The sequence below is a fragment of the Ochotona princeps genome, chromosome 17, assembly GCF_030435755.1.
Source record: "Ochotona princeps isolate mOchPri1 chromosome 17, mOchPri1.hap1, whole genome shotgun sequence".
In the NCBI taxonomy this organism is placed as follows: domain Eukaryota; kingdom Metazoa; phylum Chordata; class Mammalia; order Lagomorpha; family Ochotonidae; genus Ochotona; species Ochotona princeps.
The window spans coordinates 55,560,862-55,578,227 of NC_080848.1; the positions used below are offsets into that span (position 1 = coordinate 55,560,862).

At 52.2% G+C, this 17,366-nt stretch overlaps 1 protein-coding gene across 1 annotated transcript; it reads right to left on the minus strand.

Moving 5' to 3' along the window:
- Positions 1-3,496: 3,496 nt before the first annotated feature.
- TEKT1 (tektin 1) lies at positions 3,497-16,822 on the minus strand. The gene is made up of 8 exons (XM_004594879.2): positions 16,665-16,822; positions 15,188-15,394; positions 14,222-14,387; positions 11,437-11,565; positions 11,082-11,225; positions 9,314-9,536; positions 4,992-5,188; positions 3,497-3,746 (listed from the first exon to the last, which is right to left on the minus strand). The coding sequence occupies exons 2-8, from the start codon at positions 15,375-15,377 to the stop codon at positions 3,539-3,541; spliced, it is 1,257 nt and encodes a 418-aa protein (XP_004594936.2). The 5' UTR covers positions 15,378-15,394; positions 16,665-16,822; the 3' UTR covers positions 3,497-3,538.
- Between the last annotated feature and the right edge of the window lie 544 nt (positions 16,823-17,366).

Sequence of the window (17,366 nt, forward strand, 5' to 3'; positions counted from 1 at the left end):
AGACCAAGTTCATCCTGGCAACAAATATAGAGCCTAGCTGCAGAATGACTGGCCAGCACTGCTGTCAAAAAAAAAAGACGAGGGAGAAATCCAGGAGTTAGGATAGCGTCACAGTGTGAGTCCTGAACTGAAACATAAGGCCGGAGGTTAGGAGAGAAGGATGCCTGTGCGTGACTGTCTGGTGGAAACTATCACCATCGGGCCAGAGCTGCAGCCTCCACCACGGGCCACCCTCAAAGGCACCCAGACTATGGCTGTGCCTTACACTTCTAAGCCTCTGTGCAGACCCTGAAGACAGGACCTGTCCTGGAGGTGTCAGACCTGAAATTAGCTTTCTGAGTTTTGGATAATCGGGAAGCAAGAACTAGGACTTAAGCGTACTGACTCCAGAAAATTTTCAACACATAAATTTTACACATCTGGATAGTGTTAACCGAGGCTGGCTGTATGTTAAATAACAGGTGCATATGATGTAATGCAGGAGGGAGAGTTCACGCTTGGGTAACTTGCCACATGGTGGTGGTACTCCAGGAACCACAGGAAGGTTACTGGCTCACTTAATGACTGCCTGGGAAACACTTAGCTTTGTTATTAGTTATCTAAACATTAACTCTGAAAAATGTTTTTTCATCAAGCTTTAGAAAACAAGGTAGGAGGGACTGTTGGAATAGGTCCATCCCACCTGGTAGATATAGCTTTCTAACGAGGCAGAGGTGAGAAAGGTGGAACAGGCCACAATTCTTGTCCAGACAGCAGCACCGAAGAATAGGAGGAGAAAAAAAGTGGTTTTAGACTCTGATAAGCAAGGCCTCACAGACAGGACCATGGTGGCTCTTCAGTCATTGCTATAACCACTGTTCTCTTCTGTGTCTAAGTTTAACCTAGAATACTACAGAAGGCTCCCTCAGAAACATACAGAGTGAAAAGAGTCAATCACAACCCTGTGACACCTGTTCTGGGTTCTTCCTTGACCCTCATAACGAACAGGACAGGACTTGCTTTACGTGCCCAAGTCAGGAAATGTCATGCGCCACTTAGCAACACCTTGATCAAGCAACTTCTGGTTTTTTCACTCTTCAAGGCCAAGTTTTACTGTACTGGGATGATTGAACTCAAACTCACCGATGACCACAGAGGTCTTCCTCCTAGCTGGCTGGACCCAACAAAGTGCTCCTTACTGTAGGTACAAACGCCTACTCGGTGCACCTGAGCTCTTACCCAGGTTGCCACAGTTCAACAATGTCTTGTGGAAACACAACATGAGAGCACCACCTCTCTGGAGATGCACTGACCAGTCACTGACCCGTGGTGTCACCCAGTCCTTAAAGATTTACCAAAGGACTCTGTACTTGATGAATGATGGATCTGGAGTTCGTGGCGCCCCCTCAGGACATCTGATCATTTGTGGAGGTCATGAAGTCCATCCTGGACTTCTGAAAGCCTTAATGGCTGATGGGCTGGGAGACTTTGCCTGTTCGATCATCCGACTGTCCCTTTCTCCTCGTGGAAGCCTGATAAAACCAGGCACTGGACTAGCTCTTTAAAACCCTTCTAGAGTAACTGTGACCTTCCTGCAGGGATACCAAACGGAGATGAACATCTTAGGACACCCCTGATGAGATGTGGCCCACCCACCAACATGTACTAAGAAATGTGTGAGACTCTACCTGTTCTAGCTAATGAAATAGCTAACATGTTTACAAATCTTAGATTCAAGAGTCCCTGGCTAGGCAGTTTCAGACAACAGGATAGACTGCATTCCAGCAGGTGGGGGACGGGGAAAGAGGGGGAATATATGGTGGCCAGTTCTCCCTGCTGTGCTTACAGTAACGACACTCCAGGTGTAGCTGAGTGCTGATGAAGCTAGGGGACAGGAAACCTGGCTATGACAGACTAGATCAGCAAAACCCCTTCCCCAAAGAGCTGGAGACTGGTTTTCAAGTTCATTTTTCCATCTGGAATCAGGTCTACCCTTAAAATTATCACTAACGCTTTTAAATGCTATTGGGAATTTATACAGGATTTAAAGTCATCATATTATATGCAAATATCTAAGTTAACAAATGTCTTTGACTTGCTCCCCCCCCCCTGAGGGGGAAACTGAAGGAGGTTGACTTCACATGTCAAAATTATCCATTCTTCTTTTTTTTTTTTTAAGAAAGTTATTTATTTTATTGGAAAGGAAGATCAGATTAACTTAGAAGAGAGGCAGGGAGAAAGATCTTCCGTCCAATGGTTCAATCCCCAATAGCCAGAGTTGAGCTGATCTGAAGCCAGGAGTCAGGAGCTTCTTCCAGGTCTCCCACGTGGGTGCAGGGTCCCAAGGCTTTGGGCCGTCCTCGACTGCTTTCCCAGGCCACAAGCAGGGAGCTGGATGGGAACTGGAGGTGTCCGGATACGAACCGGCGCCCATATGGGATCCCAGCACTTGCATAGCAGATGAGCCATTGAGGTCCTAAAAGTTGTCATTCTAATGATCCCCCACTTGACCTCAAATGAGTAGGACTTTGTTAGAATGGAATCAACACCCCTATTCCGTGGATATGGAAAGGACAACTGACTGGGGAATTACTCTAAGACTTCTGTGTTTCAAAGACGGGGAAGGACAGATCTTCACTTGCTAGTTTATTCCCAAATGGCCAGGAGCATCCTCATCCCTCACGGGTGGCAGGGGCCCAAGTACCTGGGCCATCTTCCACTGCTTTCCCAGGTGTATTAGCAGGGAGCTGGACTCACAATGTAATGTCTAGGACTCAAACAGGCACTCCTACAGGATGCTGGTGTTGTAGGTGAGGACTCAACCCACTTTGCCAAACACAGTCAGGGAAACCTGTAACCCTAATGAGGGCATCTTTGCTTCCCTTTTCACACCCTGGCATGCACGGGCCAGCTGCTGGTGCGGAGCATCACCCAGGATTCTTGGGAGCCTGCTGAGAGATAGACGGCCCAGCAGGCAGACCTCACACCCAGAGGAAGTACACGGCCAGCAGTGGTGGGCAGCTGAGTGTCACGGTCAGGACACTCCACCTGGCTGACGCCCAGGCTCTCCCAGATGGACTGCCGTGGTTGGAACAGAACCTGGACACCTGCTCAACCCTCAATTGACTGGACTCCGAACGCCACCGGCAGCTAACCTTTCCCTTTAAAAAAATCAAAACAAAACCACTGTTTGCTGGCTTGGTGGGAGGGAAAAGCGCACGTTTGGGATCCATGCGACTGCCAGCTTCTTGAAACAGAACCAGGCGGGCACAGGAAGAGTAGTGGAGGCAGTTAATTCGGATTGAAGCGCCTCGAGCTCCTCTCCCAAGACTGTGATGGCCAAGCTCACCATAGAACCTAACCGCTGAGCTACCATCGCGCCCCCAGCTGCAAGAGCAGAACCTCAACCCGGATCGCGCCCTCTGCGCAGAGTCCTGGCCCAGCCCTTGCAGCTCTGCCCGGCCCCTCAGCCTGCCTGCCCCCTTTTCCCCAGGAGTTGAGTCCCAGGCGTTTCTTCTGCAATGCGTGCATTTAATGAGAATCCGCCCTTCCACTACCACTAGCAGACAGCGTCGGGGCGCAGGCCGCCCGCCCAGTCCCTGCGGTCCTCGCCGTCCCGCAGTGGGATGGATTCGCGCATCTGCATACACAGCACCTCATCGATGTAGATGGTGTTCTCTTTCACCTGGATCTCCTCCTGCAGGGCTAGCTGTCTGCGATTCAGTCCTTTCAGCTCCACCTGGGCTTGGGCTAAGGTCTCCTTTAACCTGAGAGAGAAAGGAGGAAGACATGGGCAATTAATCTTTCTCTCATCATCACTTCCTGAAGCAGAGCAGGGTGCCTGGTACTCAGGGAGGAAGTCTAACAGACAAGTGCTCTGTCCTCCAAAAATTGATTTTCAGACTGGCGCCCTGGGCCAGAGATCTTCACAAAATGGTAACACTTAAAACAGCAGGTAACAAGGCCCCTGGCGCAGTAGCCTAGCAGTCCTCACCTTGCACACACCAGGATCCCAAATGGCGCCAGTTTTAATCTTCGCAGCTCTGCTTCCCATCCAGCTCCCTGCTTGTGGCCTGGGAAAGCAGTCGAGGACGGCCCAAAGCCTTGGGAACCTGCACCTGCGTGGGAGACCTGGAAGAGCTCCTGGCTTTGGATTGGCTCAGCTCCAGCCATTGCAGCTCACTTGGGGAGTGAATCATTGGACGGAAGATCTTCCTCTCTGTCTCTCCTCTCTGTAATCTGCCTTTCCAAGAAAAATAAAATAAATCTTTAAAAAACCAGATGGACTCCCAATGAAATTGTTGAATATATCGTGGTAACAGGATGCTGGGCTGTCTGCCATTGTCTGTATCAGCAATGTCAGGACACACTTCAATAACAGAATGATGCACTTATGACTGCTTATGAAGGACTGTACTATTGTAATAATGTGGTGGAAATCAGTTGGGGGAGGGGCTTGAGGAGGAGGACTGGGGAAATTCCAGACCTTATGGAATTGTACTATAAAATAGAAGATAAAAGTCAAAAAGCTGCATTTTAAAAAAAAACTGCAGGTAATTTTTTTTTAAGTTTTTCTGAGTGAGGGTGAAAGAGTGAACCCCCATCCACTGGCTTACTCCCCAAGTGCTCACAGTAGCTGGAGCTAGGAGCCACTAACCCCACTCAGGACTCCCACACTGGTGGCAGGAACCCATCCCTACTGCCCTTCCAGGGTCTGTGTGAGTGGGAAACTGGAGTAGAGTTGGGACATGAATCAAGAGATTGTGACATAGGATGCAAATGTCCCAATGGCATCTTAACCACGAGGCCCAATGCCCACCCCTAAAGCTTTACTAAGCATTCAGATTTGTCTTTTCAAAGGTTCAACCTCCTGTGTGACAGCAGGTCTAACTGGAGTTGACGACTCCCCTGTAAGTAAGAACTCCTCCTTGGAAAGCCACCGCACAGGCCTTGCTAGCCACTCTGGCTGGGACCGAGCCGGCGCTGCCGCCCCCTGCCAGCTCCCAGCGCACCTTGCCACATTGTTGGTGATGTCCTGCACCTCCCTGATGAGTCGGTATTGGGCCACGTCGCGACACAGCTCCACGTTAGGCCGGTGCGTCCTGGTCTCCAGGCGTGTATGAGCCACTTTGGCAGGTCCCTCTTGGTCTAGGATGGCTTTCTCAAGCACTGTAACATTCTTCTCCTGGGATGCGATCTCTTCCATGACCTTACAAAAAGGATTGGAGTAGGTGAGCCAGATGTAACCCTCAGAACTCCGCAGCAGATCTAGGCTACATGTGAAGTGAGGAAGAGGAGACCTTGGACTTGAACTGAAGCAGGAACCCAGCGATTACTAGTGGTCAATGTTGTCCACCCAACCTTAGAACCTCCCAGATGGAAGGCATAGGACTGACCGTTGTTGCCCTGTCTCCTACACAGATAAGAGGTCCTTGCTCACACAGAGTTCAACAATCCCGATTGACCTCACTGCAAAGCACATTCGAAGCCAGAGCAGACAGCTGTCTGTTTCCTTACCGTTCCCACCCACCAGTGCCTGTTCTGGCTTCTGGAAGCCTGGAGAAACACTGGGAGTACTCACAATGAGTTTGATTGGCATTTTAAAAATTTATTTGGAAGCAAAGAAAGATCTCTCATCTGCTGGTTCACTCCCCAAACACCCACCAACAGCCAGGGCTGGACCAGGCCGAGTCTAAGTGCTTCAGTAGTTGGACTATCACCTGCCACCTCCCAGGGGTATCTATCAGCGGGAGTCTGGAGCCAGGCGGGGACCTGAACCGTGGCACTTGGACATGGGATGTGGGCACCCCAACTGGTGTCTTCACTACAACACCAGACCTTGACCTTCGGTTGGTATTTTTTGAGGATGGTTTTATGTTTAAAAAAAATTACTTATAAGTTACTTGGGTGTTTTAGATTGAGGTGTAGTTAAATCTCCTTAAACCTATTAACTCTGCACCATGGAAATCTCCAAGTATGCACAAACACAGGAAGAACAATGGCCCTCACGTCCCCGGCCACCTCAGTAACAAGCAAGACAAGGCCAGTCCTACGTCATCTGCACCCCCTCCCTACCCCTGCCTGTTGGCTCAATTATTTCAGAGCAAGGCTCAGACATACTAGTCCAGTCTCAAACATTCGACTCTGCATTTCTAAAAGGATTCTCTTTTTGTAACATAAGTACAACTCGTTTATTATCCCACAGAAAACAGGGATGGGGAGGGAGAGCACTTCTGAATATCACTTTATACTTACTTTTTCCCTTTTTTTTTGTAAGAGTTGGCTTGTTCAAATTAGAACCCAAGTGAGATTCATCTGTGCATTGTACTTGGTTTTCTGGTTTTCTTGAACTTCTTATTAACATTCCTTAAACTTTTCTTGGGTCCAGTTCCTAAGATACTAGACTATTTAAATTTAGCAAATATTAACAATCACTTTAAACTGATGTTGGTAGTTGATCCTACTTCAAGCTTCACTGAGATGCTCTGAACACTTGGTTACAGCAGCACGTATAAGCCTGGTGCGTTATGTTGAATCCCCAAGCAGTATCTTCTGCATTTCTCTAATAGATCTCGCCAACTTAGCAAGGGCAAATGATGACTTCCAAGGTCTTAAATCTCTTGGTATCCCACATATTGAGTCTTCAAGTTGAATAAAATCTCAACTTAAAATCATAGGGTTAAATCCATTATCCAATAAGTTTAAACTACATTTTTAATATAGATTTGTTAAAACTTATCGGCAGGACAGGAATCAGCTGCCTATGGTTTATGGGCCAGTTCTAGTCAGCCACCTGTTTTTGGACAGCCTGTGCAACAAGAAATGTTTTAGGGTCCAGCACGGTAGCCTAGTGGCTAAAGTCCTTGCATTGGACATGCTGGGATCCCATACACCTAGGTGCCGGTTCTAATCCTGGCAACCCTACTTCCCATCCAGCTCCCTGCTTGTGGCCTGAGAAAGCAGTTGAGGATGGCCCAAAGCCTTGGGACCCTGCACCCGCATGGGAGACCTGGAGGAAGCTCCTGGCTCCCAGCTTCAGTTGGCGCAGCTCTGGTTATTGTGGCTATTTAGGGAGTGAACCAGTGCATGGAAGATCTCTCTCTTTCAAATAAAAATAAATATTTGAAAAAAAGGAGGGGAGGATAATCTCAACTTTGCTTCATGGCCCACAAATTCTACAATATTCACTACCTGACCTTCTGTGTTAAAATTAAATATAGCCGGGCCTGGCGGCGTGGCCTAGCGGCTGAGGTCCTCGCCTTGAAAGCCCCGGGATCCCATATGGGCGCCGGTTCTAATCCCGGCAGCTCCACTTCCCATCCAGCTCCCTGCTTGTGGCCTGGGAAAGCAGTCGAGGACGGCCCAATGCATTGGGACACTGCACCCGCGTGGGAGACCCAGAGGAGGTTCCTGGTTCCCGGCATCGGATTGGCGCGCACCGGCCCGTTGCGGCTCACTTGGGGAGTGAATCATCGGACGGAAGATCTTCCTCTCTGTCTCTCCTCTGTATATATCTGGCTGTAATAAAATGAATAAATCTTTAAAAAAAAAAAAAAAAAAAAAAAATTTAAAAAAAAAAAAAAAAAATTAAATATAGCCATGTTTAAGACAGTCTAAGTCCATGGGGGTTAAAAAGGTGACCTGCCACAGCCCCTATGGTGGAGGTTGGTGCCTCATGCCCAGGGAGGTTCCCAGCTGGATGACAACCAATGGATCATTTTCTTATGGAACCCCATGGGTGGAGAGCCCCCCAGTTCAACTTCACATTCCGCCTCATTTTCCCTTCCCATGCTCACAGCCCTGCAGCCAGGTGCCTAGGCCCCACCGCTGGATCTTTGTTCTGGAAGGATCCAGGAAGACTTCCCCGTGGGTCCTTGGGGCCTCAGAACCACACAAGACCCTGCCAGCCTTTCATGGGGCTGTCCGCCACCCTCCTGAATGTAAGGATGCTTCAAGTTAAATTTTGCTTCTCGGGCCCGGCATGGTGGCGTAGTGGCTAAGGTCCTTGCCTTGCACGCCCTGGATCCCATGTGGGCGCTGGTTCTGGTCCTGGCAACTCCGCTTTCCATCCAGCTCCCTGCTTGTGGCCTGGGAAAGCGGTGGAGAAGGGTCCAAAGCTTTGGGATCCTGCGCCCACCTGGGAGACCCGGAGGAAACTCCTGGATCCTGGTTTCAGATTGGCTCAGCTCCAGACATTGTAGCCACTTGGGGAGTGAGTTATTGGACGGAAGATCTTCCTCTCTGTCTCTCCTCCTCTCTGTATATCTGACTTTCCAATAAAAAAAAAATAAATCTTTTAAAATATATAAATAACTTTTGGTTCTCCTGTGTGGTTCCATCCATCTGATTTGTAAGCACCATCTCGTAAGCACCACCAATAGGAAGCTTCTCCACCATTATGCAAAAAGATGCCATTACCCCAAAGCTGTGGCCACAGGGTGGAGGGAGGGCGTGGACAGAGTGAGTAGGGGTAGATCCCACGTGGCTCCTGAACTTGTGAAATGTGCCTAGGCCCAACGGCCTTAGAGTCAGATATGTGTCAGACTCAAAGCCTTAGTAAAAACGACAAAGAATGGAAGATGTTACTAATTCTTTGTGTTGATGATACATGCAAGTGGCTGTTAGCACAGGTCTCAGTCTTAGGAGCAGTCAGATGTGGGGGTGAGCTGACCGCTGTCACATTGGGAGCTATCATTATGGGGTGACAGCTGAGGGAGGAGAGCAGGTGGGACGTGTTTATGTCTCCCCTACCCCGTCATGTCTCCCTCATTCCTCTGGGGTCCATTCCCAAGGCTGTCAGAGCTGCCCAGGGCACTGGGAGGAGGTGGGTTGAGAGCGGCATGCTGGAGCTGTGATTGTGACAGCTGGAAATTATACCTTGGACATACACCACAGAAAGCTGGAGCTGCAGTGAAATGGGGACTGGGTTACCAGCACACCATGACATAAAGTGGGAGGGAAAACAGGCCGGGGTCCCAAAGTGGCAGCTGGGTCTGGAGAAACGAATTACATCAATGGATGTCCAGACCAGCTGACCCATCTGCACCTGTCACCTGAGGACGTGCAGAGAGGACGGGACCCCCTAACATCAGACCCCGTGCCTCCCGGCTTCTACCTCAGAGCCCTGTCCTCTGCAGCAATAACAAAGGTGGTTGGGTGTGTGGCAGCGTCCCACTGCAGCCCCTAAAGCCTGTAGCAAAGACGGAGAGGTGCAGCCACCCCCACCCGGAGGCACTGAAGACACAAACCCAGAGGGCACCCCCTACCTCCTATGAGGAGACCTCGCCACTGTGTGTTCCCCTGTGCTCCCCTGGCCCCAGACCCCAGGACTCACCTTGGCCAGGTGAAGCGCCAGCTTGTCACGGGCATCTTTGATCTGCTTCAGCCCATTCCTGAAGGCCGTGTCTACCACACGGCACTGTCTGCTCAGGTCGTCGGCCGTCTGGGTCAGGATCCGGTCCACCAGGGCCTTCAGAGCCATGGAGTTGTTCCGCTGCTTGTCGGCCTTCTCCACGTTGGTGTTGGAGAAATCCAGCCAGTCATCTAGGCTGACAGAGCTGCAATGGCGCCACACGCGCTCAATCACAGGCCAGCCTGGCACAGCACAGCCTGCCGGGAGGCAAGGCACAGGCTCCTGGAAATGCGCTGCAAGGGACTGAACTGGTGCTGGGACCCCAGCCAGAACACTCTTACCCCAGAGGTGAGGGTCCCATGCCTTAGCCATCTAACCTCCACTGCTGGAAGCACCTGGAACATTTGTCCTCACAGCTGTCCCTTTGCAAATCCTTCCTACTCTGTGCCAAGCTGGCATCGTGCAGATGTTACCTCATTCAGTCCTCAAAGGGTCGAATAAGTTAACTTTTACCCTTTGGTGGACTTGAAAGATGCAGAGATGTTCCATCCATGGATTTGTTCTCTAAATGTTTATAACCACCAAGCTAAGCCCAGGAGCCCAGAGTTCCATCTGGGTCTCCTGTGTGAGTGATAGGGATGTGAACCAACACCTGCTGTCTCCGGGTACTGCGCATCAGCAGGAAGCTGGATCGGAAGCAGAACCAGGCTCAAGTACGAGATGCAAGAGCCACAAGCAGCATCCCAACTGCCATGCTAAGCACCTCACCGAGAGTTAACCCTTACAACCCCTCACTTTACAGGAAGATGGAGGTTCAGAAAAGCGAAGTCACTGGGTAGATTTCCATCACACAGCTGGGGGACAGCTTGAGTCTCAAAGGGAGACAGCACTGAACAGGAAGCCCTGAGCCAACACTGAGGAGTCAGTTGCATAAACAGTTAGTTTAAGAGGAACTGTCTTATATAACATGAGTGAATCTCAACCATTGGGTTCACCTAGATGCACACATTGACCGTAAAGTGTGCAATGCTGTTTAATAAAAAGGAGGCAGGGATGTGGCCCGGCTAGCTCAGTCGGTAGAGCATGAGACTCTTAATCTCAAAAAGGAGGCAGGGGTGGCCGCTTGAGCTCGTGTTTAGGTCACAAGTTAAGATGGCAAAGTCCTGGCTGTTACTGGCATTTGGGGATTAAAACGGTAGATGGAAGAACGATCTCTATCTGCCTTTCAAATAAATTTTTGCTCTAAAAAGATGCAAGGTGGATAGTATAATTTTTGCAGACTAAGCAAGTGACCTGTGTGAGTACGTACCTGTTAGTATGAACATGCAGGGAACACCAGGTATCTTGGGGCATACATGGGGTGATGTAGTTGGGGGAAATGTTTAACTTGCCTTGAATGTCTTATTTGTCTACTTACTAAAAACATAAATTGATGAAGGGAAAACTTCTAAACAGAGGTTTTCTATTGTGGGGTCCCTTGTCTGGGAAGGGGCAGTTCAGCACCTGCTTGGGGCCCATGCAGGTGGCTCCTGGCTCAGCACCTGCTTGGGGTTCATGCAGGTGGCTCCTGGCTCAGCACCTGCTTGGGGCCCATGCAGGTGGCTCCTGGCTCAGCACCTGCTTGGGGTTCATGCAGGTGGCTCCTGGCTCAGCACCTGCTTGGGGCCCACACAGGTGGCTCCCGGCTCCCAGTGGGCAGCAAGAAGGCTATGTGGGCTCATCACCCGCAGGGAGGAGACCCACTACTCACTTGGGTTCGATCCTGACGGCATTGTCAGAGTAGCGGATGCTGGGTGAGTTGTTGTTGAGTGAGAAGCAGATGTCGTCGATGGTCAGGGCTACAAACTTGTCCTTCAGGTCCTTCTCCAGGTTGTACTTGGCAGAGCGGTTCAGCCTGAAGGAGGCGGGGAGGCAGGGTCCTCGTTCTGGGCTGTCCCGTTCTTGTTGGGGGCAATCCTCCGTCCCGGGGGTCTCCCGCCCCCAACGTGCACAAGGGCCCTGGGGATGCCTGGTGACAAGGACGAAGCATTTGTCAGCCGAGGACAACGGCCCTACCCACGTCCGCCACCAGAGGGCACCGGCCTTTCCTAGCACCCCCACCGCACCTGATCTGCTCGGTAACCTGCTCCAGGGTGCGGGTCAGCAGAGCCAGAACACCCCGGATAATCTCGGCCTCCTTCAGCAGCTCCTGCTCCACCTCGTCGTGCACCAGGTCGATCCCCACGCGCTTGTCCCTGGCAGGGAGGTGTGAGCCAGACAGTCACAGCCTGAATCCCACCTGCTCCACGTGGGTGCTGCGGGGTGTGCCGTGGCTGGGACTGTGCCACATGGAAGCATCCAGAACACGGCGAGCTGGAACCCCCTGGGGACAGGTGACTTGGTAGGGAAATGCCAGATGGGCCTCTGCCAGCTTTGTTGGACCTTCTGGGTCTGCAGTGTGTACTGTGGGAGCATTAATTCCAAAGAGGGTGTTTTCTTCCTTTGTTCTAATCCTGTTTGTCCTAGGAGACCTTGAATCCAGCACTGTACCTGCTTTGGTCCGCTCTGTTAGGCTGTGTCTGCCTTGTGTGACAGCCCTTGGGCAGAAGGCTCCCCCACCCGCCCGCCGCCTGTGCTCAGGCATGTTACCTCGCTAACGTATTTCCTCTGAGTTGTTTTTCTCTCTGACCAATGGGCAGGAATTGCCAGTTCTTCAGAGTGCAGCAAGGAACAAGTTAGATGGGAAAACATAAGGTACAGTGCCTGCCAGCCAGCACACATTCAGTAAACTTCACCTCTCCACTGTAACGCCCTTGAACCTGAACCTGTCCCAGCTGGTGCTGGCCTCCCTGAATGGCCACTACTACTCTTTACACACTCTCTCAACCTGACTGGGCATGGGGGTCCCTGGAGGGAACAGGACTCTAGGAAGCCTGCCCACCAGAGCACATCACGTTCCTGGGAATGCTAGGGGACACGAGAGCCCACGGAGGCCACGGAGGTGGACCCTGTTGGTGAGGCTAGGAGGTTTGAACTTGGTCCCCCTGTTCCCAGGGATAGTGTGCTTGTTAAAAACTGTCACCCATGGGCCCGGCGGCGTGGCCTAGCGGCTAAAGTCCTCGCCTTGAACGCCCCAGGATCCCATATGGGCGCCGGTTCTAATCCTGGCAGCTCCACTTCCCATCCAGCTCCCTGTTTGTGGCCTGGGAAAGCAGTCGAGGACGGCCCAATGCATTGGGACCCTGCACCCACATGGGAGACCTGGAAGAGGTTCCTGGTTCCCGGCATCGGATTGGCGCGCACCGGCCCGTTGCGGCTCACTTGGGGAGTGAAACATCGGATGGAAGATCTTCCTCTCTGTCTTTCCTCCTCTCTGTCTATCTGGCTTTCCAATAATAATAAATCTAAAAAAAAACACAAAAAACAAAAACTGTCACCCATGAGAGTGACCTCTGGGAACTGCATCTGGAAGAGTTACCTCAACAACCAGTGTGACAGGTGCACTGGGTCGGAGGGGCTGTGCTGGCAGCCAGAGGGGCTGGGACAGGGGACAGGCGTGCAGCACAGGGGAGCAACCCCTGCTGGTGGGAGGACTTGTGGCAGGAACATCACCCTAAGGTGTGGCTCACTCTGACCACAGCCTCACAGCCGTGTGGCTCTGTGTATCAGAGCTAAGGCAGAGAATTCAACAAGTTCGTGGAAAACAGAAGTAAAGAGATACTTGTGATATTTTAGGGGGTATTTAGGTGGCAGGGGCCCAAGCACTTGGGCCATTCATTCTCCCCTGATTTCCTAGGACTTTAGCAGGGAGTTGGATCTGAAGTGGAGCAGCCAGGACACGAACCAATGCCCATATGAGATGCCTGCCTTGCAAACGGTGTCTTTACCCACTGTTGCCACAACTCCTGCCTTGTCCCTTTGCCTTTCAGGTAAGTAAAATCTTTGTTTAAAGATGTTTAGCTGACGCAAAGGAATATTTGAAATCTGTGGGAGTGAAAGCTGCATGTAGCGCAGCAGCAAAAGCAAAAAATCCTGGAGCCCCAAACTGTGGTACATTGTGCCAGGCTGAAGTGAAAGTTTCTGGATTCCCTGAATGTTTGAGGGGGAAACAAACTATTTCAGCCTAATATTGTCTTGTCATTTTCTGATATTCACAACCAAAACTAGTCCCCAGTACTATTTCAGAGCAAAGAGTCAGCCCATTGCTCCTCCCACGCCCAGTGCCCGGGACAAGCTGGAATAGAACACCCCCGGGGTGGGTCTGACGTGCAGTGGGCTTAGCTACCACTTGAGGCACCAGCACGCCATATCGCTTAGTGCAGTGCTGGATTCGAGTTCTGGCTACTTCTTTCTTCCAATCCAGCTCCCTGCCTGGGAGGCAGCAGAGGACAGCCTAAATGTGTGGGTCCCTGGCACTCATGTAGGAGGCCCTGATGGAGCGGCTGGCGCAGACCTGGCTGTTGTAGCTTTTTGGGAAGCAAGCGAGGAGATGCAGTCCACGTCTCTCTGTGTCACAGTGCTTTTCAAAGAAATAAGTCAATACTTCAAAAATAATAATAATTGAAAAAGCACATGCTGACAGCCTTGTCCTAAGCAACAGTGCCGCATTTGCCTGCACAGCCAGCCCTGTCCCTACCCTGTCCCTGTCCCTGCACTGCCCACACAGTCCCTGTACTGTTCCTGCACTGCCCACACTGTCCCTGCACTCTACCAGCCCACACTGTCTCTGAGCTGCCCACACTGTCCCTGCCCACACTGTCCCTGCCCTGCTCACACTGTCCCTGCCCACACTGTCCCTGCCCTGCTCACACTGTCCCTGCCCTGTCCCTGCTTTGCCCACACTGTCCCTGCTCTGCCCACACTGTACTGTCCTTGCCCTGTAGTTGCACTGCCCCGTGCTGTGTCCCCTACCTGTAGATGAGGCACCTCTCGGTGATGCGCAGGGGCTCCTTGAAGTCCTCCAGGGCTTTGTCCAGCCGGCTCTTGTACGTGAGCAGATCCTCCGTTTCATACACGAGCTGCTCAAGTTTCCCATCTAACTCCTTCTTCCAGAACCGGACTTCCTCGAGTCGCTGCTCTAGAACATGCAGAGAAGTGAGCCCTGGGGCAACCAGCTCCCAGATCCGATCCTGGAGGGTGGTCATTAACCCCCACCATCCGGCTCCTCTCTCCCTGATGGAGCTGCACTGCTAAGACATCTGCTGTCCCAGTGGGTGTTTATTGAAGGAGTGGAATGGTGACCAGCCTTATGTTCAACATCAAATTTAGCATTCTGGGGCCAGCGCCATGATTCAACAGGCTAATCCTCCACCTTCGGGTGCTGGCAATCCATACATGAGGTGGTTCTTGTCTTGGCTGCTCCACTACCCTTTCAGCTCCCTGCTGTGGCCTGGGAAAGCAGTAGAGGATGGCCTAAAGCCTTGGGACCCTGCGCCTGCATGGGAGAACAGGAAAAAGTTCCTGGCTCCTGGCTTTGGATCAGCTCAGCTCTGGCCATTGCAGCCACCTGGAGAGTGGATAGCCAGGTTTATTCTTGATGCTTTGCCTTCTCACATGAAGTTAAGAAGCTGTTTATCCACCAGAATTAGCAGGAATTTTCAGTGACATTGTGTTCAAGCTCTAGATGAATCTAGGGAGAATTGACATCTCTTAAAAACTCTGGATTTTCCAGTAACGATCTATCCCTGCATTCGGTTACAACTTCTTCAACTTCCTGTACTAATGGCTCAGTTTAAGGTGTAGAACTTCCTGCCTCTCGTGTGATCTCACACATAGACCCTGGAGAATACACATCTTTCCCCCTGAGGTTTTGAGGACGCATGCCGATGCACCTGAACACAATGCTAAAGCAAAGCCTCACCCAGCGGGTGGTCTTACCGAGCTTCTTGTTCACGTCGCTTTGAGACTTTCTGGTGGTCTTCTCGATGTCCTCCACCAGCCTCTGGCTCTCAGCCACCAGGCGCTCGGATCGGGACCGCTGGGCCTCGGCCCTGTGGTACTGGTTCTTGTTAGCCACATGCCACTCCGAGGGCAGGGACTTAGGCGGAGACTGCAGTAGCTTGGCCATCTGGGGTTTCCAACGACCTGGTCAAAGGCAAACGTTTTTCAGGTTCAGTGATGGAGAAAGCGAGGGAGGGATCGTGCGCATGTGCGCGTCCTCCACTCGCTCCCCAAACGCCCATGAGCGCTGCGGCAGGGGCAAGCCGCCCTCCGGAACCAGAAGCGCAATCCACGTCCCTTTCCCGCGGGTGGCTGGAAAACCGTAACTACTCATCACGTGCCGCTTCTCGGGGTGCAGAAGGGCAGGAAGCTGGAGTTGGGAGCCCCGACTGGGCATCCAACCCAGGGGTTCCAGCTTGAGACACAGACGTGTTAACCTTGAGACTCTTGTGTCAGACCCAGTTTGTCTTTTTTTTTTTTTTTTTTTGTAACTATCAATTCCTGCTCCAGTGTGGCACACTGAGCAGCACACGAGTTCTGAGCTGTGCACAAAATGAACCTATCTGGGTAGCAGCCAGCAGGCAGATCAGCAAAGGGGTTACCGGCACCTGAGGCCTCTCCCATGGCTGAGCGCCACCCAGAGTCCTCCAGCAGAGACCCGTCCTGGCTGTTCGTTCGTTCGTCCTTCCTTCCTTCCTTCCTTCCTTCCTTCCTTCCTTCCTTCCTTCCTTCCTTCCATCCTTCCTTTCTCACTCCCAACTTGCTGGCTTGGACCTCAAGAGACATGGAGTCGTACGTATATACCTATATATCCTTTGGGGTCTGACTTCTTTCACTCCACTTGATGTTTGTGAAATGCATCCTGTCGCTGACATAGCTGTGCCCTGTGCCACGCATGAGCAAGATACCAAACACCTGTCCTTTCTACTGAGGGCAGGCGTTCAGGTTACCTCGGTGGGAACATGCAATGTCCTCCTAGGTGGCTTTTGGGGAACTCCTGTACGCACGTGTGTGATTTGTTAGAGTTGCACCTCACAGTTTGTATGTGGTGCAGAGCCCTGACAGGTTGAGTGATGAACAGAACACCCTTCCTCCTGCAGGTCCTACCCTTCCCTGCTCCCATCCTGACAGCCAGGGGAGAGAGCTGGGGTCCGCCCTGACTCAGCCGAGCAAATCATATTCCCCTCAAAACCCTGGGCTCAGCCCTGTGCCTTCCAAGACCCGGCCCTCCTATGGCCTCTGGCAAGCTGGTGTGAGCAGGAGGCTCCAAACTTAACCAGGACTCCCGGGTAGGTGGGAGGGAGCACCCCCTAGAGAGACGGGTCCCAGATGCTGGTTAATGCTTGTGGGTCCAAGACTGGAGGGAAACGCGGAGGGCCACGGCCAGAGGTTGGTGGGCTGGGGCTCTGCTTACCTCTGCGCTGCGAGTAACTATCCCACAAGCTCGGAATGCAGCTTCCTTTACCCGCGCGGGCACTCCGAACTTGTGGAAACAGTGGTCTCCATGACAACCAAAGACGCCTCGTCAGAGTCAAGGGGGCGGGTCCTACGGAGGGCGGGCTCGCAGGAGGCTTTGCGCACGCGCTGGTTTGGTGCTGGGGACGCGGTGACCTGCCCTGGGAGCTGGATGCAGGCGCAGGTGCCCACGCCCTCTCCACGCGGGACACCCAGCAGGTGTCAGGATGGGAGTCGGGAGACGTGCAAATGGGCTCAACCCTGAGACAGAGGCCACCTCGGCCATGCTGCCGCCCCTGCGTCCCCGACTCCCAGGTGTGTGGTGGGGTGGGGTGGGTGGGGGTGATGCTCCGGGGGGCCCCAAGCTGCAGGTTGAAGAGGTGCGCAAGTCCTCGCAGTGTATGAAACGGGCCCGTGGGTGTGGGGTGCTTGAGGTGAGCCCTCCAGCCTGCGCCTCGGACCCTAGCTGGGTAGCAGGAGCCGATCTTGGGTCCTCCCCACTTACTCTCAGTTTGTTCACCTTTAACATGAGCACGGGGCGGGGGGGGGGAGGGGCGGGGAGGCGGGACAGACTAATTCTTCACCTCCAAGCGCGACACCCCATACAGATGATGGTTCATGTCCCGGCTGCTCCACTTCCCTTTCTGCTCCCTGCTTATGG

What these genes read in the sequence shown, in the direction of transcription:
- TEKT1 (XM_004594879.2), bottom strand. Translation starts at nt 15,377, where the DNA reads ATGGCCAAGCTACTGCAGTCTCCGCCTAAGTCCCTGCCCTCGGAGTGG. An exon ending in CGACGTGAACAAGAAGCTCG is followed by an intron (nt 14,388 to 15,187) that starts GTAAGACCACCC and finishes TGCATGTTCTAG; the next exon opens with AGCAGCGACTCGAGGAAGTC. An exon ending in GAGAGGTGCCTCATCTACAG is followed by an intron (nt 11,566 to 14,221) that starts GTAGGGGACACA and finishes CCTCCCTGCCAG; the next exon opens with GGACAAGCGCGTGGGGATCG.